The 27,381-nt window shown below is 44.1% G+C and overlaps 5 protein-coding genes across 11 annotated transcripts; 2 read left to right on the top strand and 3 right to left on the bottom strand.

Annotated features, from left to right (window-relative positions):
• Positions 1-475: 475 nt before the first annotated feature.
• On the top strand, positions 476-1,967 carry LOC127348696 (uncharacterized). Its single transcript, XM_051374637.2, has 2 exons — positions 476-882; positions 1,102-1,967. The coding sequence occupies exons 1-2, from the start codon at positions 619-621 to the stop codon at positions 1,768-1,770; spliced, it is 933 nt and encodes a 310-aa protein (XP_051230597.1). The 5' UTR covers positions 476-618; the 3' UTR covers positions 1,771-1,967.
• A 407-nt stretch (positions 1,968-2,374) lies between these two features.
• LOC127294244 (uncharacterized) lies at positions 2,375-7,923 on the bottom strand. Of its 4 annotated transcripts, none has more exons than XM_051324020.2 (14): positions 7,756-7,923; positions 7,336-7,421; positions 6,072-6,226; positions 5,931-5,995; positions 5,625-5,811; positions 5,090-5,359; positions 4,862-5,004; positions 4,399-4,588; positions 4,258-4,317; positions 3,927-4,175; positions 3,586-3,844; positions 3,309-3,514; positions 3,102-3,152; positions 2,375-2,994 (listed from the first exon to the last, which is right to left on the bottom strand). In XM_051324020.2, the coding sequence occupies exons 1-14, from the start codon at positions 7,821-7,823 to the stop codon at positions 2,704-2,706; spliced, it is 2,280 nt and encodes a 759-aa protein (XP_051179980.1). In that variant the 5' UTR covers positions 7,824-7,923; the 3' UTR covers positions 2,375-2,703. The 4 variants fall into 4 exon arrangements, with proteins under 4 accessions (XP_051179980.1, XP_051179981.1, XP_051179982.1 ...); XM_051324021.2 differs by having other exon boundaries at positions 2,376-2,994; positions 5,090-5,353; XM_051324022.2 differs by having other exon boundaries at positions 2,380-2,994; positions 4,862-4,995.
• A 179-nt stretch (positions 7,924-8,102) lies between these two features.
• Positions 8,103-14,288, top strand: LOC127294243 (uncharacterized). Of its 2 annotated transcripts, XM_071818858.1 has the most exons (4): positions 8,103-8,563; positions 9,333-10,977; positions 13,218-13,635; positions 13,832-14,288. In XM_071818858.1, exons 1-4 carry the CDS (start codon positions 8,191-8,193, stop codon positions 14,129-14,131), a joined length of 2,736 nt encoding a protein of 911 aa, XP_071674959.1. In that variant the 5' UTR covers positions 8,103-8,190; the 3' UTR covers positions 14,132-14,288. The 2 variants fall into 2 exon arrangements, with proteins under 2 accessions (XP_071674959.1, XP_051179979.1); XM_051324019.1 differs by having other exon boundaries at positions 13,218-14,288.
• A 959-nt stretch (positions 14,289-15,247) lies between these two features.
• Positions 15,248-17,952, bottom strand: LOC127294242 (uncharacterized). Of its 3 annotated transcripts, none has more exons than XM_051324018.2 (8): positions 17,632-17,952; positions 17,448-17,546; positions 17,050-17,209; positions 16,782-16,961; positions 16,551-16,685; positions 16,043-16,125; positions 15,862-15,946; positions 15,248-15,755 (listed from the first exon to the last, which is right to left on the bottom strand). In XM_051324018.2, exons 1-8 carry the CDS (start codon positions 17,910-17,912, stop codon positions 15,672-15,674), a joined length of 1,107 nt encoding a protein of 368 aa, XP_051179978.1. In that variant the 5' UTR covers positions 17,913-17,952; the 3' UTR covers positions 15,248-15,671. The 3 variants fall into 3 exon arrangements, with proteins under 3 accessions (XP_051179978.1, XP_051179977.1, XP_051179976.1); XM_051324017.2 differs by having other exon boundaries at positions 15,853-15,946; positions 16,782-16,958; XM_051324016.2 differs by having other exon boundaries at positions 15,853-15,946; positions 17,632-17,951.
• Positions 17,953-22,805: 4,853 nt separating this feature from the next.
• LOC127348695 (uncharacterized) lies at positions 22,806-23,530 on the bottom strand. The gene has a single exon (XM_051374635.2). The coding sequence runs from the start codon at positions 23,439-23,441 to the stop codon at positions 23,007-23,009; it is 435 nt and encodes a 144-aa protein (XP_051230595.1). The 5' UTR covers positions 23,442-23,530; the 3' UTR covers positions 22,806-23,006.
• Positions 23,531-27,381: the final 3,851 nt, after the last annotated feature.

The following is a 27,381-nucleotide window of genomic DNA, read 5'->3' as shown; positions in this document are numbered from 1 at the left end:
CTCCATGACGATCGACAAGGGAGTGTTACGGTCTTAGGCCGGTTTCCCGCTAATTAACCGGCCAAACTACTAATGAAAATAGCAGTCTTGCTTTGTTTTTTTAAAAAAACATGTAATTATATTGTGCCCTGTAGATATTCTCCGAGTCCTCCTATCCGGCAGAACTGCGATTATTCTTTAATTAAAGAAAGTGCGAACATATTCATATGAAGATTCTCATTTCCGTTCTTCACCTACATATTTCTCAAACTCTCCTCAGAATTTATGAATGTTTCCATGTTCCCTGTTATTGACAAATCTAGTGACGCCGCACGTTTTAGGTTGTGAACTTGTGAAGCATTCAAGCAACAAATGTCTATCGGTCATGTAGCCTGTGTGGAACTGCATGAATGACAATTACAATGGCAAAACGACACCCGGCAAGAACAATGTGAAGATGAGCGGACGGGTGGTCCAAGAGAACAAGACCCTATTCAGTTTGCTAGAGCGTGAGGCCGGCCGGCAAGATACATTTGGACTAGCTTGGGCTACCTACGGAGCTGTCGAATAAATATTTGGCGCTTGCTGATGGGCTAGACAAGATCTCGTCCCAAACACGAACGGAGGAACATCAGGATCATGGGCAAAGCCGTCGCTGGCCAGCTGAATGCCGAAACTGCTGGCCCTGCTGGCCGACCCCAGCAGCAGCCACCGCCGCCTGCGAACCATGGCCGGTGGCAGCATCTGCCACCCGGTGTCTCTGGTCGACCCCTGGTGGAGGTGTTTGGCACGAGGACTAACTTCCCCGTAGTCGGAACCATCGCCGTCTTCGACGGAACATGCGGCCAGATCGTCTACGAAAACGATCAAGGACGAGGGCGTGCTCGCATCAGCAACCCTGAGGTATGTTCCATGCATGTGTGCTTTATTTCTTGCTGCTATGGATATGGATGTTGGCATATTAGTATATTACATTCAACCTTTACAAGTTTTGAAAAAATATTCAAGGGTTCACTCAAGGGGTATTCCTATTAGTATCCCGGCCATTTGAACGTACGTTTTAAACTAGCAAGCCATAAAGGCAAAGAATTGCACTCACTGATCGGTATGATTTATATGCAGGATTTTACAGATTTGGTACTCACCGGACCACACAGGGCCATCTCAGCCGATGGCGGGAGCTTCGCCGTGAAAGTCGATCTCCCCAGCTCCGACGAATCTGACGATGTCGACGGAGCCACGCTCTGGGAGTGTGACGCCGATGACACCGATTCCATGGTTGAATCTAGCATCACTACAGACAATGGCAACATCGTTGTGACGTGCGCGATGTTAAGCAACGCCGTGGAGGCCACCGTTCATGTCAACCTTGCTGCTACCACCACCACCCACGTCTATGGCAAAATCTTCGCGCACATCCCACAGTTCCGAGACGAGGATAACATGGTTCTCTTCGACCGTGGAACCGATGAGATGGTGGAGCTCGCCCCCTCCTCTTCTGGCTCCGTCATCCCGCTGGCGCGATCAGTAGTTGCGGTGCCAATTGGCTCGCCTCTCGTGATCATGAAGGTAAGCCTCCATGCAACAACAACACCACCAGCAATAGCTCCTGTACATGAAGATACCGCCATTCCTATTGGCGGGCGATCTCATTTTCCACTTGGACGAGCATATGCTGCCAATCCACACCGCCATTGGCCAGCTCAGCATCCATGTCGATGTCACCCAATGAGTGCAGGGAGAGGGAACCACTTCCCCAGATCAATTGATCTCAGGAGCATTAGTTGGTGAGTTTATATATGGTTTGCAGTGGTGCCGACTGAATTAGTTGGATATCTGGCTCCAAGCCAAGAGGGTCGAGGAGGAAATCCACTCGATCTCGACCGCCACTCATAGCTAAATACATTTTCACCAAATTATCTGGGCCAATCAATTTCCTCATAGCCACTAGGGATCTGGATACCTAGGTGTTCTGAATGTATATATATTCTGTATATATGTGGTAGTCATGTTGTGATTAATTAGAAAGATTGCATTGCTATTTTTGTATAATGTAAATTGTAATTACTAGGGAATGAGAATATGGGATAGGACTATGATCGTTAGAAATATGCCCTAATGGAAATGAGAAAAACAATCAGATTTTATTGTATATATAATCTATTAAATGTTGAAGTTACTTGGATAATATCATTTGTATTGAGTAAGTATGAGTAATTTTTGTAAGTGCTGAACTTCAATGATTATTCAAAGTTGCTCCCTAGTCAGAAACTCAGAATTCATCTCAACATCCGTCGCTTAGGAACCAGGCAATCTATCGGGTGACGACCATTTGGATTGCAATCTGGGCTGCTTGCTGTGGCGCCACTGCCTCTACGCGGACAGCTTTTGCCTATCAGCCACTTCCTTAAGAATATGTACTCCCACGTCCCACTAATACATATCATCTTGCATTTCCATCAGCTGTCAATACTACGTACTCTACTTCTTTGCGTATGTGAATGTGATTTTTTCTTTGCAAAATTGGGGTGGCGCCCTCCGGCTATGCATTGACCGGTTCACAACCATGACAACTATTTGAAATAGGCTGCTTCTTGCCAGTTCCGGTCAAAAACTGTCAGAGTCAACACCGACAAAGAAACTTATAGTGCCACACTCTATTCACGCACATGGTCATGGTCGGTGTGTGATCCTCAGCTCCAGTCTACGATGCCTCCTCATTCATCACTGGAACAATTCCGGGAAGGACCACATGATGAACCTGGCATACATGTCATTCTCCAGGAACTCCACGTGTGCAGCCCTACCGACCATGGAGTTGAGGTCCCGTCGTTGTGCGGACTGGTCAAAGCTCACATCACAGCGCATGAACACCCGCTCCTCCGAGGTGGGCGCCCGGATCTGGTCCAGGCAGTTGTTAAGCATTTCGGTGAACACTTGGCCCTTCTTCGAGCTATCTGTCGACGAGGCCGGGCAGAGGTCGATTCTCGCTGAATGATACGGGACGTAACCATCCTAGCACAACACGATTGTGATAAGATTTACGAGTAAACTTGCTGGTCCTTTAACGGAATGGCTAGTTGGGCATTCCAAAGAAAGAGCATGGTGCTCATATTAAGTACCTGTGGTGAAGATACCAAAATGATGTTTTTGAAGTTTTCCAGTGTCTTGAGCTGAAAAAATACACAAAAGTAAGTGCATACACGAGGATGGCATATGATCCTCGTTCTACTTCTAACTGTAGAAAACATCTCATACAAGTCCTTGCCATGCTGAATATTCGGGTTGGCAAGATTCCACCATGAAGAACATATATTTAACGAATATACCTTGCAAAGCCTATAAAAGAATGTATTCTGGGGGTCTTGTTCATCAGTGAAAGTGAGCTGATGCATGCATTGCAGTCCCTTGAGCCTTTTCATAAGCCAGAGGCCGGAGTTGAACAAAGAATTTGAGCTATACCAATAACCTAAGTGAGGCCCTGATATCGACATGTATGTGTAGAGGTTCTTCAAAAATGGCTGCAATTTGGGATCTGTTGAATGGAAGTAACTGATTAGTCACATGCACATGGGTTGGTTGGAAGAAATGTCAGGTTGAAAATACCTGATAGGGCACTTCTGATGATGATGTTCCCAATGGAGTGACCGACAAAACTAAGCTTCAACTCTTTGCATCCTCCGTGTCTCGAATACTTGTCCAGTTTATTTTTCAGGAACGAGAGTACTTCACTAGCAAGCCTTTTACCCATTTCTTTAAAATCTCCATACGTTCTATCTTCATTTGTCTCAGACAATAGGCACTCAGCTCCAGGATCACGCAAAAGCCATTGATTTCGAATAAGACAAAGATCCAGATGATGCCCCTGTTTTTTGACATAATCAAAATTTCCAATTAAATGTGTACCAGGAAGATCCAAATCGATGCACCAGTCCAAAAAAACTTACTTGAAATCCATGCACAAAAATGACAGCTCGTAAGACGTGTCCACTGTTTTTACCACCACTAGGATTCCCCGTTACAGAATCTTCTTGTAGGTTAGTTGGCAAAATGTTATTTGGATCTTGAGCATTTGCCAACAAATCCTTGCTACAACCATGTTGCGGAACGATCATAACATGTTGTTCTATAAGAACAACAGGAACACGCGAAGGATTAGCATAAATATGCATATCTTGAACAGACCGTGCGTTAATCTGCAGTGGACTTCGCATTAGTCCCCTCTCACCGAGCAAGATAGCACTTATAAATTATTCCAATACTTATTTAAAGACTGACCTTCATTTGTGCAATACTTTTTCTGTGGAGTTCAGCTCGTGAAGAGGCATTTTGTACAGGCTACAAAATATATGGAACTGTAAAACACTGGCAAGAGAATCACACATACTTCATTGTAAACATTTGAGAGAAGGCAATTACATCATGGTGGAGCTTCTTTGAACTGGAAGCCCTCCGAAGTGAATGGCGAGGAGATGAACTGTCAGACACACTGTGCATGTAGCGATGTGGAATCTCAATTTTGGAATGAACAATCCATATTGACCATTCTGATTTCCGATCAACATCCCAAATATCATGCAAGTAATCCAATATCTTCATTTTATTTGACCTGCAGCAGACCAACCATAATTTGGCTGAATACCATGTTCCATGAAATACTCCAAAATGTTAGCAAATAGTGGCGCTGGTTGGTTAGAGCATACGCCCATGAGCTCACCCACCTATGTGGGAGGCAGCCTCCACAGGGTGCTTCATTTCTTTCTAACAACGTATAGTTAAGGGAGGAAGCTCTCCCATGTAACCACGTTTTAAGTGCTAACACATCAAAGAAATGGAAAATACCCATCTTATGAAGTAACACAAAGAAAATAATTAACCTCACCTATGAAATTTCAGAAAGCCATTCCATATGATAGTAAGTTGGTTGCTCACAGTTTCAAATAATTCTAACAATTCTTCCTTGGAAAGAGTGTACAGCATAACATCGCTAGTGCTCTGAACCACATCATCAGATATCTGAAATAACTTGGAAGAGAATGTATCGAATCAGAAAAGTTATCATATTGTAACTTTGGCAGTAGTTCACTTGTTAACAGAGAAAATGAAGTACCTCTAGAAGATCTTGTAAAATGCCAATCCGCCGGCCAATATACTTTGGGGTTACAGGGAGCCCGTTAGTATAATTAGGAAAGCTTGACTTTGTTGCGTTAACTGACTCGTATTTACCAAGAGTCAAATCAGTACCATCCACATCTTCAAGATTCTTACCAATAGCATTACTGATCGTCTTCACTTCCTCGAGCAACAGTTCTCTAGAAGTTAATAATGCCTTTACAATATCATATGACTTCAAGGCTGAACCTTGCTCGAATGACTGCAACTGATACATTTTACCCACCAATTTAATGAGAGGACAAGTGATTGAAAAAACAATTGTATTCAGGGGCATGATATGCCTACTGCCTGGCATAAGCATAAGCTTATGTACTGTAGCCTATTCTTAATGCATTTATAATTAGCATATAAATTCGGATCTGTACTTTATTATTTTAGAATAAAAAAAGGAGAAAGCGGATATTTGCATTCTGGAAGATAAGAAGTATTTAAGAATAATATTCAAGCTAAAGCATCACAAACCTGTGTACCTTCAGTGACGATTTAGTCACACCAGCTTTCAGGTACACTATATGTATGCTCAGTTCAACAAGCACAGGGTGGAAAGCGTCAAAATGGACAGGACAATATGTGTGCAAACCCAGGAGTGCCCTATGTGGGATCCTAAACTCATGCACAGGGGCCACATATTTGTCACTTGGATCTTCAGTTTCTATCCTGTAATACAGGAAAGAACATGTTTCAGTATTGACGAAGTCAACCATGTACTCTACAATGAAGAACATATGAGAGCATGCAAAACAAGATAAAAACATGGAAATAAAATACAGACTCACCTGTTCCCCAATGTTGGAACATATAGTAGCTCAAACTTCAATATAACTGAAGAAGTTGCTGGACCCTAGAATAGACAACTGTTCAGATGACGCTATACAAAACATGATTGACATGAAAAATAGAACTTTGTAAAACCCAACCTCATCTTCACTGTTCGGTATGTAGAAAGAAACCATAAGTGATAGATAAATATCTTGTCTAGCATATTTAATTCTAAATGGCTGTGTATAGAAGCTGTTGTCAACGTCATCTATTTTCCAAGAGCCAAATGCACGCTTTGCACCAATATCAGTAGCTGCACAATCAACCTACCATGTCATTATCTGTTAGACAAAAGGTTGATAATTTCAAAGGATACTTAACAACAGAAATGTACCAGCACGGAAAATCCACCTACCACTTTGCTGTATTAAATTATTTGCCAACAAGATATGTTTTTGCATTCTAAATTTTTCTTTTTCTTGGGCCCGCATCAAAATGTGTCAATTGTACTAGGATAAACACCAATAACACAAGATTACAACACCACAAGTGTCGCATCGACCAGAACTGAACAAACCAAAACTGCCTAAACTAATCAAAGCAAATGAAGATATAAACCAATTATGAATTAATTTTATTCAAGATATACTAGAAAAGAATAGAGAATGGCTTTCATATGGCAAATAATCAGATATGCACAAGCACTTTTACTTTTGTTGGTTGTCTAGCATGTTGGTCATACTCGCTCTGTTTTTACCATGCGTTCTGGGTTTACTCAAAGTAAAGATTTATGAAGTTTGACTAAATATGTAACAAAAAAAAATAAACACCATCCTACCAAATTCATATAATATGAAAATATATTTTATTATATTCTAATAATATAATACTGATTATATAGTGTAGATGTTGATACTTTTCCCTATACATTTGGTCAAACTTTGCAAAGTTTTACTTTGACGAAACCAAAAACCTAGGGTAATTATGATCAGAGGGAGTAGTAGTAATATAATAATCTGAGACTGGCTACCAATAAAAGCACAGGATTGCAGAACAATCATGCACAACATGCGTTCGGAATCCCCCCAATTTACAGAACATACTTCCTATGATAGTCAGGCTAAATATTGGATATTAACAATGCCAAACCAAAATCTCCCACAAAGTAAGTCGTTTTGCTCTTTATCAACACACACAATAGATCGCATCAATTACTGGCATTTGGAAATCATCGAAGAGCTTCATTGGGCTCGGCGCGATTCGCAAGCTCATTGCAGACTTGGCAGATATATCATTAAGGCGAACAATTTTAGACATTAACTTCCACCCACACACGCAGCTCCGGATCATTAAAAAAATGATCGCGCAGGAAATGTAAATGGAGACAGAATTTTCGTTTTCCGGGTGATGAGATGTAAGAACCTTCGTACTGAGCAACCCTGGCCGGCGTCACCGGTGCCCTGCCGTCATCCTGCTCCCATGCTGCACTAATCTTCATCCGGTACCATCTGCACGCACACACAAGCGAACATCATAAGAAAGAATCAAATTTCACAGCGTCCACATGATAGAGAAAATGGACGGATTTTTCCACAAATATTTCTCAGAAAAATGGACAGATGAACAAAATTGTAGTGTAAAATTACCAAGCATGTTCCCCGCAAAGAAACAAAAGTAAAATAAAACAACCAAGCAGTCAAATTCCGCATAGAAATGTAACCTTCATCTGAAGAAATATCGCATATCATGTATCCAACTACCCGACAGAGAATCAGCGAATCAATACAAGAGAGAACACCAATTGAAGGAGGGAAAATGTACAGGGCCCTCGTCGATCGTTACCCTTGGTGGAACAAGTCGAGGTTGTGGAAGCGGTCAATGTAGATGGCCACCTCGTGCGCCGTCTCCATCGCGCCAGGCGGCAGCCGGACCGCCGGAGAAGGATCGGGCTCGCGGCTGGCGGCGTCGCGCACCGCTACCAATACCAACGCCGGTGAAATCAATCGCCCCGCCGCTCTCTGCGGACCGCGCCGAGTGCGGAGCCAGCCTCTTTACGCTCTCGTTCCTGGGCTTTCATCGCAATGGGCCTTCAGATCCTCGTTGAACAGGCCAAACTGAGCCCATAAGCCCGGCCCATGTTTCGGCCTAAGCAATAGAAAGCCCACCAAGAACTTGCCATCTGCCATAAGCCCTGGAGAAACCCCAGCGCCACCGCCGCTGCCTCGCCCTGCTCGCCGTCGGTCGTCCACACGGCGAGCGACGCTGCCGTTCGCGACCATGTCCCAAGCGCTCGCGCGCCGCGGCTACCCCTTCCTTCTCGTACGTGTACGGGCTGTTCGGAGCCTCTGCTCGCACGCCGCCGGCGGGGGCGCGTCCTATGGCGGCGGCGGCGAGCGGTGGAGGGGGCATCCACAGCAGCAGGAGGAGAGCAAGGCGGTGAAGGTGTCGGTGTGGTGGGACTTCCAGATGTGCCAGCTTCCGCCCGGCGCTAACCCCTGCCGCGTGGCCCCGCGCATCACGGCGGCGCTGCGCGCCGCCGGCATCCGAGGGCCCGTCGAGATCACCGCCTTCGGCGACGTCTTCACGCTCCGCCGCAGCGTCCAGGAGGTCCTCGCGGCTACCGGCGTCGCGTTCTCGCACGTCCCCCCCAGTTGCGTCCTCCACTTCCGCCACCATTTACTTTTTTTTGTTTCTGTACCCCACGAATTGGGGAACGATATCTATCACTTCATGCCTCTGAATGCACTACAGAAATATTCGCTTTTCAATATGCTTCTGGTTGTCTAGATTGCATGTAGTTTGGCAGGGCGGGGTATTATGGGATTGGATTTTTTGCAAGAAGTTGCAATGTTTTGTGCATAAATGCTGAAAATGGAAGCAAATTCTAGATGACTCTTTGTTCCGTATTTACCGGATATTGTTACTGCATATGCCCTAAGCACACCTCAATTGTTACCACTTACGAACATATCATTGTGGAGGGATCATTTCAATTGACCTTAGATTTTCCCCCCTTCAAGTTTCTATAAGTTGAGGACTTGAGATCACTAAAAAAGGAAAGAAAAAAATGTAGGCAATATGTGTGCGGCATGTAAAGAAATGGCTTTTTAAACAATTTTTTGTCAGGAGATTTTTTGTAACCCAACACCACTGGTAAATAAGTGGATGGACAGTGTAGGGGAGCCTTCTCGCTTGTTTACCATTGTGATGCTAGCGCTATTTTGGGAAGTGCAAATTACTGGATTCGAACTCACATCTAGTCTCTGCGTACTTCTTCTAATCTACAACTCTACTTTTGTCACTTCAAGTTAAATAGAGCTCACTTGTGAATTACTCTTAATGCATATGTTTCACTTAGATAGTTATCTTCTGCTGCTGTTTGGTCTCATAGTACTAATGATGCAATTGACCTTGTCTAGGTGGAAAGCCTGATTCTGACAGATCACTCATGGCTGATCTTGTCTATTGGATTGCTCAAAACCCTCCGCCAGCCCATTTCTTCCTTATATCTGGAGATAAGCACTTCGCAAATATTCTGCATCGCCTTCGGATGAGCAACTATAATGTGCTGCTAGCCTGCCCTAATACTGAGCCCAGTGTTATGTGCAGTGCAGCAACAATTATGTGGCCGTGGGATGCGTTAATTGAAGGGGTTGGGTTTTCCCGGAAACATTTTAACCACCCACCTGATGGTTTGTCTGGCTCTTGGTATGGTCACTACAGGGGAGATCTTGATGACCCCTTCCTGAATGCAGAACCAGAGCAATCCATGAATGTACCATTGCATACAAAGAAGCCGGAGAAGCCACCTATAGTCCCCAAATCTGAGGTCAGCGGGCCTGATTATTTCAAGGTTATAGATTCTGTACCAGGTGATAGTCAACCTGCTGTAGTTGGTGAAAAAAGTTTTACAAGGCTGAATTCTGGACAAAGTAATGGTGAGGGAAAACGCTTCATTGAGACCAAGGAGCCAGAGAAGCCACCTACAGTCCCTGGATATGTGGCCAACATGATTAGGATAGTACTGAACTATTATCCTGAAGGGGTCAATCTTGAAGATCTTCTATCAGAACTTAAAAGGAAGGGGGTTGTGGATAATCGATTATTAGGCTTCAAAAACTTCTCTGATCTGCTCCAATCTATTCCTTGTTATGTCAAATTTATAGATCCTCTACCAGGTGATAGTCGACCTGCTGTAGTTAATGGGAAGAACTTCAAAAGAATGAGTTCTGCTCAAAGTAATGATAATGGAAAGCGCTTCATTGAGATGAAGAATGGCAAGTCACCATTATCTAATGCCCCAAGTTCTCCATCAGATATATTACCTCCGAAACAACAGAAAAATCTGGTAATTGATGCTCCATCTTCCCCGTTTGATCCATTTTCTAGAGATCAAAGGAAATTTCCACCCATAGATTTTATTAAGCCCGCAGAATCACCTGCCTGCCATATGGAAGCTGATACGGTGATCGCTGCTGGAACTCCCTCTTCAGGGCTGCAAGGTACTATTAGTAAAAAGGGGCTATTTGAAAGGATTCAGATTCTATGGAATGGTCCTAAGCCCACTAAGCCCCAGGTCTATCCGTGTAATGATGCTACTTTTTCTAAAGGGTTCAATGATGCAGCAACTCCTGATGGGAAAGGTCTTGCTAACAATTCAGCATTTAGCACTAGTTTGTCAAATGACCCTTCTAATAACTGTTTTGAATTAGATGCCAAGGGGAATTTTGTGAATACAAAGAATTACTCTAACAAAACAGTCGACATCAGCGAAGCTGGAAAGATACAAGGTTTCGGAGAAAGCAACAAAGGAATATTTAGCTGGGCAGCAAGCTGGTGGTCATCTGGAAAATCTGATAAACAAGATAATAGAAATCATACAGATGCCACTGATGGAACAAGGATAGACTCGGAGAAAGGATCTGCATCTGTTAAGATAGCTGACTGTGCAAGGGGGGCGCAAGTAGGAGTTGAAATGTTTGAAAAATCTTACTTCTGGGATGCACTAGAAGAATATTTGTTAACCCCTCATGGATTAGAACTTGTTTCAGAAGCAAAGGCAAGGTAATCTATCTTTCAGGCTTCTTCCTTTATTTCTTATATTTTCCAGCATATATGTTGGGAACATTGGCCTCAAATTCTACAAGTAGTAAATATTTCGAGATCTCATATAATTTAACCTGGAGTTACAAACTTGCAATAGCTATTTGGTAAAGAACCAGTTGTAAATGTATAACTACAATGAGAACAGTAGCTTGATGTTCTGAAACCTATAAGGCCACGATTTTGTTCTTAAGCTGATCCCATGGTACCTCTTGGGATATTGTGCAATTTTCAAGAAAATGCTGACACTTTATCTTACACTCATGGCACCATGCATAAGGTGCATGGTAGTAGTGTTTTCATCGTAGTGAGTAGATTCTTTTTCAAAAACCTGAGCTAATCCCTTTTTTCATTCTCCAACAATTTTTTAGATGAACAGGGCCCGCTCCCCGGCTCCCTTTTTCATTGAAAAGGCAAACCATAGCGTTTTGTATCTTACAGATAAACCAGGAAACACAAAGACCTAGAGTTTTCTTTTCACGCTAGAAGTAACTGCAAGCCGAAAGGGAGGGAAAGGAATGCGCCGCAGGCGAAACCATCTCAAGCCCAGCCTAGACCAAAACAAGACTATGAAATTTTTAAAGCACTTAACACCTCGACAGCCAACAGCAAAACATAGCAAACAGGCTTCATCCCATCACCACATGCACAGAATCATCATCAGGATGCTCTTGGAGGTAAGCTAGAGAAGCTCTCCCTTCATGTGGCGCCAGGCTCGCTGAAGGCTTCCAGGAGGTGATCCAACCGAAAGATGGACAGCTCAGTCTGGCTCCAGCTCCAGTGGCGATCTGAGTTTTCTCAGGAGCAAGCTTCTGAATTGATCCACCAGAGCCCACTCCTGGTCCTTGAATGGCACCTTCCAGTCCCTCAGATAACCTAGGGCAAGCTGCCACACCTGTTTATATTAATCCAGGTTTTTCTGTTAAACAAAATCGAGCTCCTATTGTTCCAAATGCTCCAAAAAACAGCAGAAGAAACAATATTAAGTTGCAAGTATCTAGTATTACACAACCATTTGGAAGCTAAGGCAAGGAAATCAGAGATCATCACATAAAAGATTTTGAACACATCCTTCCAGAGCAGTTCAGATACAATGCAATCAAAGAACATGTGAAACAGATTCTATTTCTCTATACAAGCTACATTCTAGAGGTTTAGGAATTCCTCTCTTCCTCAAGTTATCTCTAGTCATAACCTTATTCTGAGAGAGAAGCCAAAGGAAAATTTGAACTATAGGAGGGATTTTCGAACTCCAAACTGCAGGTAAATAAATTGGCTTCACTCCTCTAAAGTTAATGATAGCATATAAAGATTTGGATGAATAGACCCCATTGGATTCATCAGGGCAAATCATAAGATCTTGGACAATAAAAGTAATAGAGCATAGCTAAAATCTCATACCATTATTTCATCAAATCTTCTGTAAAAGTTCTCCTAAAAGTGCATCGAAGCTGAGAGCCATCCAAGAGATCGGCAATGGTTTTATTTGTTGGTTGACTATAAAATAAATGTCAAAAAATTGGGGGGCTAGGGGTGTATTGCCAAACCAGATGTCCTCCTAAAATCTAATAGATTTACCATTTCCTACCTTCCACATGTATCCAAATTTCACTTCCTCAGTTGCCGTCTACACCCCCCTTCCAAAATTCTTCAACTTCTTAGGAGATCGATGTGCATTAGTCCGAATATCCTGATTACTAGTAACCAATAAGCTGCATTGTCGTTGTCACATCTAGGGGGACAACATTGCAGTGTGATTTTGAGTGGGTGATCCATCATACTATATTGCAAGCAAATGATTTGCCCATAAGCCCTTGCAGAAACTTATCACCTGTGAGAGCACCAAAGTAATACGAAATTGCATGGTGTAGCCTGGTGATGATGCTGGGCCATGCAGATAAAAAAAACAATTTATTACATAGTTACTTTCCTTTCCTTTAGAGTTACACTTTTGTCGTCTGTGTTCATGATTTCATGTCGTTCTTTATTGACACAAATCAAATATGGATGATATTTCCTAAACTGGGGATGATATATACATATGCTTGTGAAACACATGCAGTCCTAAACCAAAATGTATTCTATTCATCGAGCTGCAGTACCATTATTTCATTTCATGCAATTCTCATCCTATGTTGGACTAGTACTCGTCTGAAATGTAATGTTAAATCATCGGTTGACCATTTGCTTCTTTTTTGTAGGGAGGAGTTGGCACATGGACTACAGAACGGTTGTTGGCTTCTCAAAGGCCTTGATGAGAAAAATATACATCAGTTAGTACATCTGTTAATCTCTGAAAAGAAATGGATCAAAGAATGTAGTTCAGAAACTTTTCATTTCCAACTTACACTACCTCCGAGAGGAAAATGTGCTCCATTTCATTCCGGTACAATGGAAGGGACAAGTCCTCCTATTACAAATGGAAGACCATTGGAGCAGTGTAACCCTGTACATGACCGAAGCACAGCCATATCAGGCAAGTTGTCCCAGTTGTTAGCTGCAAGAAACGGGAAGGGCCAGGCAAGCTACAAGGACAATGAAAACCAAGGTAATAACTTTGACTGGGAAGAACTTGGCCCTATATCCAGCGTTGTTGAACCTCATCCAGGAATTGATAAAGTGGTGCGCTATCAACCTCCTACACATTCAGACGATGAATTTTCAGATGATGAAAATCACTTGTCAGGTCAAAAAGCTGGAAAATATCCGGATGCCAAATTTTACGCGGAAGAAAATCATACAGCAAGCCAACAAGCAGGACAGGATTCGGATGCCGAATTTTCCGATGATGAAAACCATTTGGCAAAGGAACAAGTGGGGAAATATTCGGATGCTGATTTTTCTGAGGATGAAAATCATACGGAAAGCCAACAAGCAGGAAAAGATCCATCCCGGAGTTCACTCTTCGAAATTCTTGCTTCGTGGAACACCAGCAAGGACGATGGCTCTAGGAGGAGAGATTGTGACATTGACAGGCTCGGTGGGAAACCACCAAGAAATACCACCGTGGATTGCTCTCGAAATGACAGAGGTTATCGTCAGTGTTGGCGCCCTACGTCCAAGCCTGTCAAATCTGAAGTGGTGCTTTGAAAGTATAAAATGCTGCCGAAGTTGATCTTTCTGATTCCATGTTCTCTCATTTATTTTTCATTTTTAACACGTTTCTGGTATACATCAGGTGGTTGCCTCGTGTAATTATCCGTTGCTAAAAGTATAAATAGATGTAGAACTCTTTGATAATAATCTCTATAATTTGGTTTCCAGAGGTGAAAGATTTAGTTTCTTCCTATTTGACCTGAAACCGATCGATCTAGCCATGAGTGAATTGAAGAGAGCTCTAACAGGCCTTGGAGGACTATACGCACTCGTATGATGTCCATGGCATGTGTATGTATAGGGTTTGGTGAAGCATATCTGATTACACAATCAGGAACACGTGTAGTGCTGCATAGGATCACCCGTGCTTCTTCACTTCACCCAGGGTTGTCCTCCGTCGAGGAGTTGGGGCAACGACGCGTGGTGTGACTGCATCGTAGATGTGGAATTGTAGAAGCCGGCATTGGATGAGGAGAGGAGGTTCGGAGGCTCTGGGGCTAGGGGGTGCTCTTGATTTGGAGTGGTGGTGGTGGGGGAAAATCAGGCTTACAGGCGCATGTGGTGGAGGTTGTGGTGGCGGAGGAGAAGGTGGATGGGGTGGTGGAAGGAGTCAGGTCAGGCGGTGGCCAAGTTGACCAATTTGGGGAGAAGCCGTACGTGGGCGTGTATGCGGAGGCGAGAGGTGGGTAGGGGTAGGTGTCGTGTAGGTTGTGCTGCCGTAGAAGCAGGGGAAGGGGGAGGTGTAGTAGCCACCGGGAAAAGGAGGAGGTGGATAGGCGACGACGGGAGTAAAGGTGCAGGTGGTGCTTCGCAACCACACGGGGGCGAGGGAACCACGATGGCGGTAAAAAAAAGGTGTTAAGCGTGGTAGCCATGGACGCGAATCGGAGCAGAAGGTGTTCAATTTTGGGGTAGGGAGTGTGGGGACTTGTGAATCGGCTCGCGGAGACGAGTAGGAAGACGGAGAAGCCGCCGGTGCGACGAGGGAGGGAAGGGAGGGAGCAGTCCGATGGATGGAACTCGCGACCCCAATGGATTGCTGACAGAAGAGGATCACTAAGAACATATATTTGAGAGGAATTCAGTAGAAAATTGATAAATTGCAAGAACTAAATAAAAGGTAAATTGCTGGAAATAAAAGATAAATTTAGGGTTCATATTTATTGATTGATTGCAAAAGGATAAGGGTAAGCTTATATATACCTACCAACTACAATATAACAACATAGGTGAAATACCGATATTATAACCCACTATTTCATACCCATACTAGTTCCTGACAAGGGTGCTGCGATACTCTTCGCATCAATATATCATCCTAAACAGCTTCAGGCTTAAGCATCTTCACGCTTAACTGTCTTGTCCCTGCACCGTTCTCCCGACAGCTCTGTATCGTTGTCCCGACAGCTCTGCCATCATACGATAGTATCACAGGTTGCCTTCTACTTCCTCTGGTCTTGTTTAATCGACGCGACGTTCGTACGTAGGTAGTTGTTTTCCTGTGCTCAGCTCGCGGCAATTTAATCTGTCCGGAGGGAGTAGCATTCTAGGTGGGTTCATCAGTTCTCTCTAGTCCAGGCATTGAACTCGTCCATTCTTAGCGCGAAAGAACTTGAGCTTGGCTTTCCACCTCCACCATATGCCTAAGTTTTAACAGAGTGTCAACGTGCAAACAGCTAAATACTAAAATACGTCTAAAACCATGCGGGTCTACAGAAACAAACAGAAAAAACGATGCACCTTAGCAACCTCTGATGTATTGGTTGCATTGTCTGCAGTCCTCAAGCAGACCTTAAGCATACCACGTTGCAAAAAGACCACCGCTCCAATTGGTCTACCAAGTAAACAAAGCATTCATGAAAAATCACTAAAGCAACCGTACACACGATTTCTGTGCTCATGTGCTTTGGATCTTGCATAGAGTTTATACCTTAATCCAGCAGCACTACTCATCTGGCTCAGCTCCAAACCAATTTCGTGGCTCAGTTTTGCATTCCCATCAGCTCTGATTGCCTACAAAAAAAAATAAAGCATGTAATGCCATACATAAGATTTCTTCCAGAGCTACACACAGACCACCTAAGAGCTAAGAACTCTTGATTTTGCTTTATTGACAAATATCTCGTATCAAACTTTTAGGCTGGGACATGCAACACACATGAAAGCAAGTCTGCAGCAATACTGAAGGAGCATAATTGATTGGGCAACATATGTAATCTGAATCAAATGGTCACTTCGAAATATATTTAGTTGATGGATTGAGAAAGGAACTATACGGATATCGCATATCAAAAGGGACCAATGATAACTATAATAATGTAAGAGCATGCCTCACTTTTTCGAGAAAACGCAAAGGACCTTTGCGCTTCATTTCATTGAAAAGAAAGAGTTATAATTACAAGCCTCCTAGGAGACGGTGATACAAGGCATTCACTTACTAGGCATTCACCATATAACCCTCTTCCGAGATGAAGCTTGAAAGGATTGTATATTAGCTTCCTTGCAGCCTCTAGACGATTCTGCACAAGTGAATTTCCCCTAGCAAGCAGATCCCAAACATCAAGTTGCACTAGCTGTTTGGAGTACCAATAAATCAATCATTGACCATGTCATCACTAGGGGTACACAAAAGAAGCTTACAACCATGACTGCAAAGGATAGACCTTCACCTGCTCAAAAACATGAGGATTAGTCACGCAGTTTAACTTTGCACGTTCTTCTCTCAGAGCCGTATGAAATTCCCTACTGTTTGGCTGCTCCCATAGTCGCAGATCAGCATCCTCTATGTATTTGACAACATTAAGAACCCGCTCGTGGTCTCCTTGGTCCAACAGGTTCTCACACATCTTCTGCATGAAAAGAGAACAGCATCATGGTCTTGCTTCCCAAGTGGCGCAATACGATGAACCCAAAACATGAAATGATTCTCCAGCTCACAGAATCAGTGTTTGTCCCTGCAAGCTTCTTGGAGAAATAGTCGAATGCAGCTCGGGCACTGTTCTTTGTTGTGTCGATGTGGAGCTCAAGATTAGTTGGACACCGACCCAATTGGGGAATCCTTGCCAGTGTGCTTTGCCGGTGATCAAATGCTACCACGCTGCATCATTTGGAAATGGCGTGTCATATGAGGTTTTTCATCATATCAGTACATATATTCCAGAATAAGTTGCTCAGTTAGAACAAGCCCTTGCACGGTAATAAATATTCGTTATCATCAGAAGTTCTGGCTTTTGTCCATGATTAAGAAAGAAAATTTTCAGTTGCAGATTTGTAGCGTGATGAACCGACCGACCAAAAAGGAAATCCTGAGATTTCTGTAGCTTTGTTGTACTCACCTGGGGATGAATCGAGAGAGCTCCAACGCGAACTTCTTTGGGCCTATAAAATCCAAAAGATAGCAAGAACGGAACCCTGCAGCCTTGAAGTCCTCCGCTCTGGCTCCATTGTTCAAAGAACACAGTCAGGAAGAAGAAGCCAAAGCGAGTGAGGGAATGGTGAGACTCCAAGTGAGAATGGGACCTTAAGGGGTCGATGGAGGAGAAGGGGAGGAGGAGGAGGCGGCTTCCGAGGCGGCGATGGAAGAGGTCGGCGGCGAGTGCGGAGTAGGCGCCGGCGAAGGTGGGGTAGTTGTAGAGCGCGAGGTGGGCGGGACCCGCCTGGTCCTCGGAGGAGGAGGAGGTCTTGGATGGGTGAGAGTATGAGAGGATGGCCTCGATGGAGGCTACCGAGCGGAAAGCTCGCCGGAACGAGGACGCCGCCGGCGAGGGGGCTCCACGGAGGAGGGGAGTGCGGCGGAGCATTATAGTGGATGGGTTGGTGGACCCAGGTCTGGGCTTTCATATGCTTCTTTCTTATGTATATATGGGCTGGACATGTATTAGCCCACAGGCATGGCGTCAAACACTTTATTTTGCCGTTCTCATATGAGTCAACGGGCTGTCTCTCAAAAAAAAAAATGAGTCAACGGGCTTCACTAGAAGAATGTACAGGTCGGACTGTCGGACCCGGTGTCGCTTTAACTTGGCCTGTCACACACCACACATTCTAGGTACGTCCATGAGAAGAAATAACCTCCCCTAAAAAAATTAGATTGTTCAAAAAAAAAAATTTACCACACTTGTGATTATTGTTCGCACTTCCCGTGCGCTATATCATTAGGTATCATTGCATTTCAATTTGTGTAATTAAACTGAAATAAAATAAATCTTAACAAAACTTGACGATAAATTGTGGCACGTGTCTTAAAGTAGGAAATCAACGGCACGCATATACATGTGGCTTCTCGTGCATGGAATAAGAGCATTTCTCCTCGAGAAGATCAGAACCAATTACCTAGGTATGGCCATGAGATGAAATGGCTATCTTTGCCTCTCCATAACCAAAAGCATACGTGTTTTTAAGGACCAAATGAAGTAAATTAAAGAAATTACCATGTATCATGTGGCTACTCTTTGCTGTACCCATCTACTTATGTGCGCGAAAACTCCTTTTTACAGGCAACTGTATGTGTAGGAGTGTCATCCACCACACATTGTGCTTTGAGATTGGTGAAACTTTTTGTTCCCTTTTTGACAAAATTGAAACATAATTGAAACAAATTTAAACAGTAGAAAATGTTTCATAAGTTTCATAAACACGTTAACAACAGATGTGAAACTTTGTGAAACTTTCTGAAACATACTTTGAACAGTAAATAATTTTTCATAAGTTTCAGACATGTTTCACAAATTTCAGAAATATTTCACAAATTTTTGGAAACTAAATCAACACATGGGTGACGTCAGCATGACATCATCACTCCTTTACCTACCGGAGCCGGTAGAATCGCTGCGTTCCTTATGTGGGCCTATGAGAGAAAAAGACATTTGCACCTCAAGAACAGAGGCACCGGATGTTGCTCAACGTGACACACACTTTTGTTGTCTCAACGCTCTTGCTTCAGCTCAACTGAGACAAAAAAAAAATGTGTCTTCATTGACATGAACGCAACCGAATATAACGGGCCACAGTGATTCTGCACATATCAACCTTCTATGCCTTGTTGGCCACCATTAACCCCTTCGCTCCCATTTAGCATAAGTGAGATTTCAGGGTTTTGAAGTTTTAGATTAATGATAACACCTTGAGCTATTGGTGGAAGCAGGGCCGACAAGCCTCGAGACGATGCTCACGATGGTGCCTAGGACTTACGCATGTTGCTTAAGTGAAACCAACGTCACAATCGATACAATTGAACTACGCACCTCAACTTTTTTTTCAAAACTAAAACAAACCTCCTCTTCGAACCAGAACTTTAGACGAACTTTACAATATCGGATTTGATAAGTTAGTTCTCAGCTAAGTCATACGTCGTTCCATTGCATCGTGATTCGTTTATATATGAGTTGCAAGTAGATTGCAAAAGAGTTTTTTTTTAAACCAAAGGTTATCTAACCCAGCTTTATATATAAAGCAACATAATTACAGTTTTACATCATACCACACACACATCAACGAAGAACGCACACCACGCGCGCACTACCATCTAAAGAAAGACAAGCCCAACATATGCCCCCATAATAGCTCAGGGTGCGGGAAAGAGGATACATGAGCCGTGAAACGGGTCGAATATGATATCTAAGCTTCCGCTCTAGTCCTCGCATGGAGCCTCCTGAGCTCGTCGACCGCCATGTCCAGCATCGTTCGGTTTCTCGGTCTGACCAGAACCCTCCACGACTGCATATGAAGCAATATATGGAAGAAAGTGTTAGACGCGTTGCCAATCAGTTTTCCTTCGATAGTTACTTTATTTCTAATATTTCAAAGAGACCAATAAAGGGCCGCAAAAATGGACCAAACTAATCTACGAATGGGGTTGATGACCCACAAGTATAGGGGATCGCAACAGTCTTCGCGGGAAGTAAAACCCAATTTATTGATTCGACACAAGGGGAGACAAAGAATACTTGAAAGCCTTAACAGCGGAGTTGTCAATTCAGCTGCACCTGGAAACAGACTTGCTCGCAAGAGTTTATCAGTAGTAACGGTTTTATAGCAAAGAGCGATAGTGAAATAACGTGAGTAACAAAAACAGCAGTAGTGATTATAGTAAACAGCAGGATTAAAATACTGTAGGCACAGGGATGGATGAACGGGCGTTGCATGGATGAGAGAAACTCATGTAACAATCAAGGTAGGGCATTTGCAGATAATAATAAAACGGTATCCAAGTACTAATCAATCAATAGGCATGTGTTCCATATATAGTCGTACGTGCTCGCAATGAGAAACTTGCACAACATCTTTTGTCCTACCAGCCGGTGGCAGCCGGGCCTCTAGGGAATCTACTGGAAATTAAGGTACTCCTCTTAATAGAGCACCGGAGCAAAGCATTAACACTCCGTGAACACATGTGATCCTCATATCACCGCCTCCCCTCCGGTTGTCCCAATTTCTGTCACTTTGGGGCCTCGGGTTCCGGACAGCAACATGTGTATACAACTTGCAGGTAAGATCATAAAACAATGCATATCATCATGAAACAATAACATGTTCAGATCTGAGATCATGGCACTCGGGCCCTAGTGACAAGCATTAAGCATAACAAGTTGCAACAATATCATAAACGTACCAATTACGGATACTAGGCACTATGCCCTAACAATCTTATGCTATTACATGACCAATCTCATCCAATCCCTACCATCCCCTTCAGCCTACAACGGGGGAATTACTCACACATGGATGGGGGAAACATGGCTGATCGATGGAGAGGCGTCGGTGGTGATGATGGCGATGATCTCCTCCAATTCCCCGTCCCGGCAGAGTGCCAGAACGGAGTTTCTGGTCCCGAGACGGAGTTTCGCGATGGTGGCGGCGTACTGGATGTCTTCTGGCGATTTCGTCTAACCCCCCGTGCGTTTTTAGGTCGAAGGCGTTAAGTAGTCCAGAGGAGGGCGTCGGGGGCCAGCCGAGGCGGCCACACAATAGGGCGGCGCGCCCCCCTCCTGGGCCGCGCCGGCCTAGCGTGTGGGGGCCTCGGGCCTCCACCTGGCTTGCCCTTCTAGCTCCGTAATTCTTCTGGAAAAATAAGACCTTTGGCATAAATTCCGGGGATTTTCCTGAAAGTTGAGTTTCTGCACAAAAACGAGACACCAGGGCAATTCTGCTGAAAACGGCGTTAGTCCGTGTTAGTTGCATCCAAAATACACAAATTAGAGGCAAAACAATAGCAAAAGTGTTCGGTAAAGTAGATACGTTTTGGACGTATCAGGGGTCCAGCAGCCTTCCCTGCGCAAGGGCAATGAACATCCCGACCCCTACCGGGTTTCAATCGCAGTTTAGGCACTAGTAGAAAAAAGGACCTTTAGTCCCGGTTCATAACGGGCTTTAGTCCCGGTTGTGCAACCAGGACTAAAGGGTCGAGACTAAAGCCCCCCCCCCCCCTTTAGTTTCGGTTGCTTACAAATCGGGACTAAAGGTCCATCCACGTGGGTTCCGTGCGTCGGCGAAAATGGCTCCAGGTGAATTTTTCTAAAAAAAATTCTAATTTTTTTCACTCCATTTTTTTTCTATTTTTTTCAGAATTTCTATTATTTAAGTTATTTGCATAGTTTAGTCTCTATCTCTAACTACACTTATCTCTAGTCAAATTATTTACTCGTGATTAAACTTCCCGCTCGGTCACCCATCCTCCCACTACTCTAGCACTAGCACGCTTAACTTTCGAGTTTCATTCCGTTCCACATCCAAGTGCTTCGCGCGCATATATGTGATACTTATATCATATCAATCCTATTAACATGTTGGTCGGTGTCACATTTTTTTATTGTTTGAATTTCAAATAATTATTTTAATAAACAAAATTAATGATGTAATAATAATCTTGAATAAATAAATAAACATTAACTTTTTAAGTTGTATTCTTTTTAATTTTTTAAATATTTTTTTGCCAAACCTAAAACCTAAAAATTTGAAAATCTAAAATTGGGTAAAAGTAATAGTAATCTTTATGCAGGATGCAATTATTAATTTTAATTTTTTTTTTAAAAAATATAATCCGTAATTTATTGCAAAAACAAAAATCTTCCTGCTTTCGTATTTTCATTTGGAACTTTGAAAATCTAAAAATTCGCAAGTAACCTTTTCCACGATGATTTTGATATATTATGCGTTTTTAGGACGTCGTATGCAAAAGTTAATACGGTTTTACCATTTTTAAACCTTTTTTGCAAAAAAAGTGAAAATTTGAATTTCTTAATTTCGCCGAATAGTAGGTTGCATAACATACAAGAATCTGAAAACAATTTTTTTTGAATTTTCTATTATTTTCTTTTGTATTTTACAAAGCAAAAAAAGACGATCCATGGGGGGGAGGGGGGTGAAGGGTGCGTGGGGAGTAAAAAACCAGAAAAAAATCTTTAGTCCCGGTTGGGGACGTCCTGGTTGGTGTTACCAACAAAGACTAAAGGGCATCCTTTAGTCCCGGCCAGAGCATTAGTCTCGGTTCACCAGCAGAACCGGAACTAAAGACCCCATTAGTCCCGGGTCAAAGTATTTGGGGACTAATGAGTTAAGATAGAAGGCCGTTTTCTACTAGTGAGGAGTTCTCTAACCCCTGCAAAAGAGTTCTTCAATTACAAGTAGAGTTGTAGATGAGATTGGTTATGTTTAATTGTTAGAGAGAATGCAATTAAGAAAAAATATCTAGCTCGCTAAATTTGTGTTATAATTCGTGATTGGGACGTCATCTAACCGAAAACTAAGTTAATTTTCACACCAAATCATCCACGGACGTACCTACACTTGGCACAACATCTAGACGGATGTATACACGTAAGAATACAACCTGAGTATGAACGATGTCGTACGGGCGATAATACAGCCGCGCGCGCGACAAGGACGCGCGTCATCCATCAGCTGCCCGGCGCCGGCTGGCGCCGCCTCCTCCTCCACGACGCCACGACCGCCACGAGCGCGAGCAGCACCGCGGCGGCGGCGCCGACAAACGTGCGCACCGGCAGCCCTCTTAACGGGCTCCCCCTACCTCTCCTCCTCCTCCGTCCTCGCCCCGATCTCCTCCATCCGCCGCCCCGATGACCATCCTCGCTCTCACTGCTGCTGCTCGCCTCGCCGGACTCGCTGCCGCTCTGATCTGCCGCGGGGTCCTCGACGTGAACCGCCTCCTCCACCGGCAGCACCGGCCAGTGCTCCGACGACGCTGACTCGGTCTCGACGTCGCCGTGCTCCACGTGGAAGTGGCGATGGTGATCCACCGCCGGGTCCAGTCCCTCATCCTCGGGCTCGCCGGACTGGGAGGCTGGCTTCCATGGCCCCCGCGGCCACCGCATGACGACTGAAATTCTGGCTATCTCTCTCAATCTTGGATTCCCGATCACATGGACGGATGCGGTTAGATATAGCTAGAGACGCGGGGGTGTGTGCGTGCAGGTTTGCATAAACAAAAGCTGTACGGGTGTGCCTTTGGCCACACGCATGCATCGATGCTGAATGTCTGCCTATCTGTCCTTGGCGGCAAACATCCCATTGTTATGAGCAGTGGAATTTCTACCCATGTGTTACTCCGTAGACTGTTATTACTCCGTAGTGAAAAAGAACCTTTTAAATTACTATGCAGATGAAGTGGTGTCATCATGGAGAAAATTGAAACCAACATACCTTGCAAATGAAATTTTTATTATATTGCTTTGAAAACATGTAAGGGATGAAAATCAATTACTTCATTCGATCTATAATAACTATCGGAAACTTAGTACACAAAAGTTGTACTAAGTTAGTATAACATATCCGACACTTAATAAGTGTCGGAAACTTAGTATACAAAAGTTGTACTAAATAAGTGCCAGAAACTTAGTATAGAAAACTTGTACTAAGTTATTATAAAATTTCCAACACTTATTATGGATCGGAGGGAGTGCTACAAGAGAGAGGTGATGGTTTTGAATTGTTTAATTGCAAATTGGGGTAATTTCCAGTGACATTCTTTAGGCTTCCTACTGGGGAGTATATGCCCATTAATGAACACCTCATGCATGTTCATGTTGGAGAAAATTACCATAAGTATGGATACTTGGCATGGGAGGCTCATGTCTATTATGTAAACTTTATCGATGACTATAGTAAATTATGCATGGATATATCTTCTCAAGAAGAGGTTTGTTGTGTTCAATGCTTTTATCATTTTTTAGAAATTAGTTGAGCATAAACTTAATAGAAAAATCCTTACCATTCAGTTTGATTGGGATGGCGAATATGTCAAACTTAACAACTTTCCCTAAACACCAGGCATTGCCCATCATGTCTCCTACCCTCATTCACATCAACAAAATGGATCCGCTGAGCGTAAGCATTGCTATATAGTTGAAGTGGGACTAGCCCTTCTTACCCATGCTCATATGCCCCTCAAATTCCGGGACGAGGCTTTTCTTACCGCCACTTATTTCATTAAAATGCTTCCTACCTAAACTATATATCAATAATAACACACATGTGCATCGCCTCCTAGAAACCAAACCTGATTACTTCTCTTTACGGGTTTTTAGGTGTGCGTGTTGGCCCAATCTCTGTCCATACAACAAACGCAAGTTAGCCTTCCGCTCTACATGGTGTGTCTTTCTCGGCTATAGTACTCGCCACAAGGAGGGAAATGTCTTGAGGTGTCTTAAGGGTGTGTCTATATTTCTCGCGATGTTGCGTTTGACGAGGTTGTTTTTCCCTTCCAATCACTTCATCCTAATATCGGGGCACGTCTTCGACAAGAAAACCTTTTAGTCCCACCAACACTTCTCAATCCTGAACAAGGGGATAAATTTATTGATGACACACACATGACTAATGTTCATACTAAGAGCATCTTCAACAGCCGCGCTAAATCTTGGCGCTGTAAAAGCACTTTGCAGCGCGCTCCATAAGTGTTCCGCGCGTGAGGCCATATTCTCCTCCGGCAGAAGCTCTAAAGTTTGGAGCTGTAAAATTAAGTAGTTGTTTCTGCGCGCGATTTGTACTGCACGCTCCATCTGGCGCGGTAGATATAGTGCACTAGATAACTCTTTTGCAGCGTGCTCCACTTTACACTTTACAGCACCGGTTACAGCATCTGTTGGAACAACAATTTACACCTCTCGCTTGTTAAACTAGTCGCTTTTTTGGATACAGCGTCTGTTGGAGATGCTCCCCTTCTTCTAGTCCAGCGTGTGTTGCCCCACAGGTTCCAACACAAATAGTATTGCAATTTGGTAAAAAATTATGCTCAAAATAATGCCCACAATTCTGGAAACACTGTTCCAGAAGAAGGTAACATCACCTGACTCGGAGGAGATTCTCTGCTGCAACCCTCCTCGGGATCAAGCACAAGATCCGCTTCGTATCTGTCGTACATGTCAATCTCTTGCTGGAACTTTGCATTGGGCCCTTAGCCCATGTTCTAATATAAATTCTGAAATTCTCTTGGCCCATGTGGGAATGGTAAGGGATGGGACTAAAGTTTAGTCCTATATTGCTAGTTGGGAGAGAGTTGGAGTGGTATATAAGGTGGGTTGTTCTACTCCTAGTGAGTGAGAAGAGAGAGAGTCCTCGCACACTCCTCCTCCGCCGCCCGCCTCGCCACGCCACGCCACGCCACGGGATTGCGGGAATCTCGCCGAGCCGCAGCTATTTTTGTTCCGGTTTTTCTGGATCGTGGACTCGTGCGTGGGCTGCGTCCCACGACCTTCCCGAACTGCACTATATAAGGACGAACGCAAACCCGGCCCTAGCCTGTACGAGACACCATATGCGACCGCCTCTTTCCTTTTCATTGCGCCGCCGCCTTCGTCTTCCTCATCCCGTCCTTCGGCGTGCACCGAGCGGCGGGACAGTAGGCCTCTGGAACCATGCCTCTCGTAGACCTGTACGGGTGAGGGGCAATCCGGTTTTTGGGGAGCGCTTACGCACGACTACTAGCAACACGACGTCGTCCGACGACGAGTTCCCGAACGACGACTTCTTCCCGAACATCGACAACCTCTTCGGCAACCTCAACATGGGCGACAATAACCAGGATATTGTTGCCGCCAACATCGCTGCTGATGTTGCCGCCAACGCTGGACGGTACACGTTTCTGTCATCCTTGTTTCAGATCTTACTAGAGTTTCTAGTACTGCTGTTTGGAGTAGATGCAATAGGTTTATCTTGCCTAGATGCTATATGTTCATCTACTCTGTGGATCTGCATGATTAGTTCATCTGCTGTTTATGTAGTCATGATTTATTAACTGTTAGTTTGGATTAATTCATATGATAATTTGCTTATATATTCAACAATCCAAAAACCCTGATTATAGGCAAATGAATTCAAGTGACCTTGTCGCTGCTACTAGGCCGCCTCTCTTTGATGGTTCGCACTATAAGAGGTGGCGCACGAGGGCAGTTCTCTGGTTTCAGAATATGAACTGTGTGACAAGGGATTAACTTATCAATGCCTACAGATTGTAGACTATGATTTTAGTCGGAAGTAGAGGGCAAGTAGATCTCGAAGGTTTCAGCCGAAAAGTGCTCGACGATGTGAAAACTAGGATTGCGTGAAACAATGAATCGATGCTATCTTTGCCCCTCGACTCCCCCTTATATAGGAGGTGGAGTCGAGGGATTCATTATAACCTATATAAAAGCTGACCCCATTTGCTGAAATTTTAGCTGTTTGGGTACTGTTGATGGTGGTATTTCAGCCAATCAAATTTTAACACGATGGCGATTTTGACTGTAGACGAGCGATTGGTACGACACATTTTCGTGTCTGGTTCTTTCTCTCCACGTCTTAATTCCGTGGTGACCGGTTGTTTTCCGGTGGCTTGCTTACATTTTCTTCTTTGCCGCATTGTAGGGCCTACTGGTTACCGGTTACACTAGGTTCTGTTTCTTTGTATTGGTCACAGCGGTCAAAGCGGTGATATCTATCCTGCCTCATTCTCGCGATGACACGTCGGTTGGGCACACCGCTTTGCCTCCTTCCTATCTATCCCCTCTACAGGCCTCGGTTCTTCGTGAAACATCCCGTGTTTTTCTTCTCTTCCATTTTCTCTCGCCCTCTGCTGCCTGTCACCTCCTCAGCTAGAAGGCCGGGAATAGGAAGCGCTCCAGCCTAGCGTCGACAGGCTCTGGAGGCAGGGCTGTAGGGGCAGCGGGAAACGGCGACCGGAGCTTGGCCGGGGCGAGCTGCTGGCGCTGGAGAGGTGTAGGCTAGCGGGGTCGTGGACGTCCTCGACCGACGGCCGCCGCGGGAGTCGGCCGACCG

Source organism: Lolium perenne, chromosome 4, assembly GCF_019359855.2.
Source record: "Lolium perenne isolate Kyuss_39 chromosome 4, Kyuss_2.0, whole genome shotgun sequence".
In the NCBI taxonomy this organism is placed as follows: Eukaryota; Viridiplantae; Streptophyta; class Magnoliopsida; order Poales; family Poaceae; genus Lolium; species Lolium perenne.
This window is presented reverse-complemented; position numbering and strand designations above follow the sequence as displayed.

Coding starts and splice junctions, on each gene's coding strand:
- LOC127348696 (XM_051374637.2), top strand. CDS start 619: ATGGGCAAAGCCGTCGCTGGCCAGCTGAATGCCGAAACTGCTGGCCCT. Junction 883..1,101: donor CTCGCATCAGCAACCCTGAG/GTATGTTCCATG, acceptor ATTTATATGCAG/GATTTTACAGATTTGGTACT.
- LOC127294244 (XM_051324020.2), bottom strand. CDS start 7,823: ATGGAGACGGCGCACGAGGTGGCCATCTACATTGACCGCTTCCACAAC. Junction 3,845..3,926: donor TTTTTGTGCATGGATTTCAA/GTAAGTTTTTTT, acceptor GTCAAAAAACAG/GGGCATCATCTGGATCTTTG. Junction 2,995..3,101: donor TTTTGGTATCTTCACCACAG/GTACTTAATATG, acceptor GTGTTGTGCTAG/GATGGTTACGTCCCGTATCA.
- LOC127294243 (XM_051324019.1), top strand. CDS start 8,191: ATGTCCCAAGCGCTCGCGCGCCGCGGCTACCCCTTCCTTCTCGTACGT. Junction 8,564..9,332: donor GTTCTCGCACGTCCCCCCCA/GTTGCGTCCTCC, acceptor GACCTTGTCTAG/GTGGAAAGCCTGATTCTGAC. Junction 10,978..13,217: donor GTTTCAGAAGCAAAGGCAAG/GTAATCTATCTT, acceptor TCTTTTTTGTAG/GGAGGAGTTGGCACATGGAC.
- LOC127294242 (XM_051324016.2), bottom strand. CDS start 17,912: ATGCTCCGCCGCACTCCCCTCCTCCGTGGAGCCCCCTCGCCGGCGGCG. Junction 15,947..16,042: donor AGTAGTGCTGCTGGATTAAG/GTATAAACTCTA, acceptor TTTACTTGGTAG/ACCAATTGGAGCGGTGGTCT. Junction 15,756..15,852: donor ATACATCAGAGGTTGCTAAG/GTGCATCGTTTT, acceptor GTTAAAACTTAG/GCATATGGTGGAGGTGGAAA.
- LOC127348695 (XM_051374635.2), bottom strand. CDS start 23,441: ATGCGGTGGCCGCGGGGGCCATGGAAGCCAGCCTCCCAGTCCGGCGAG.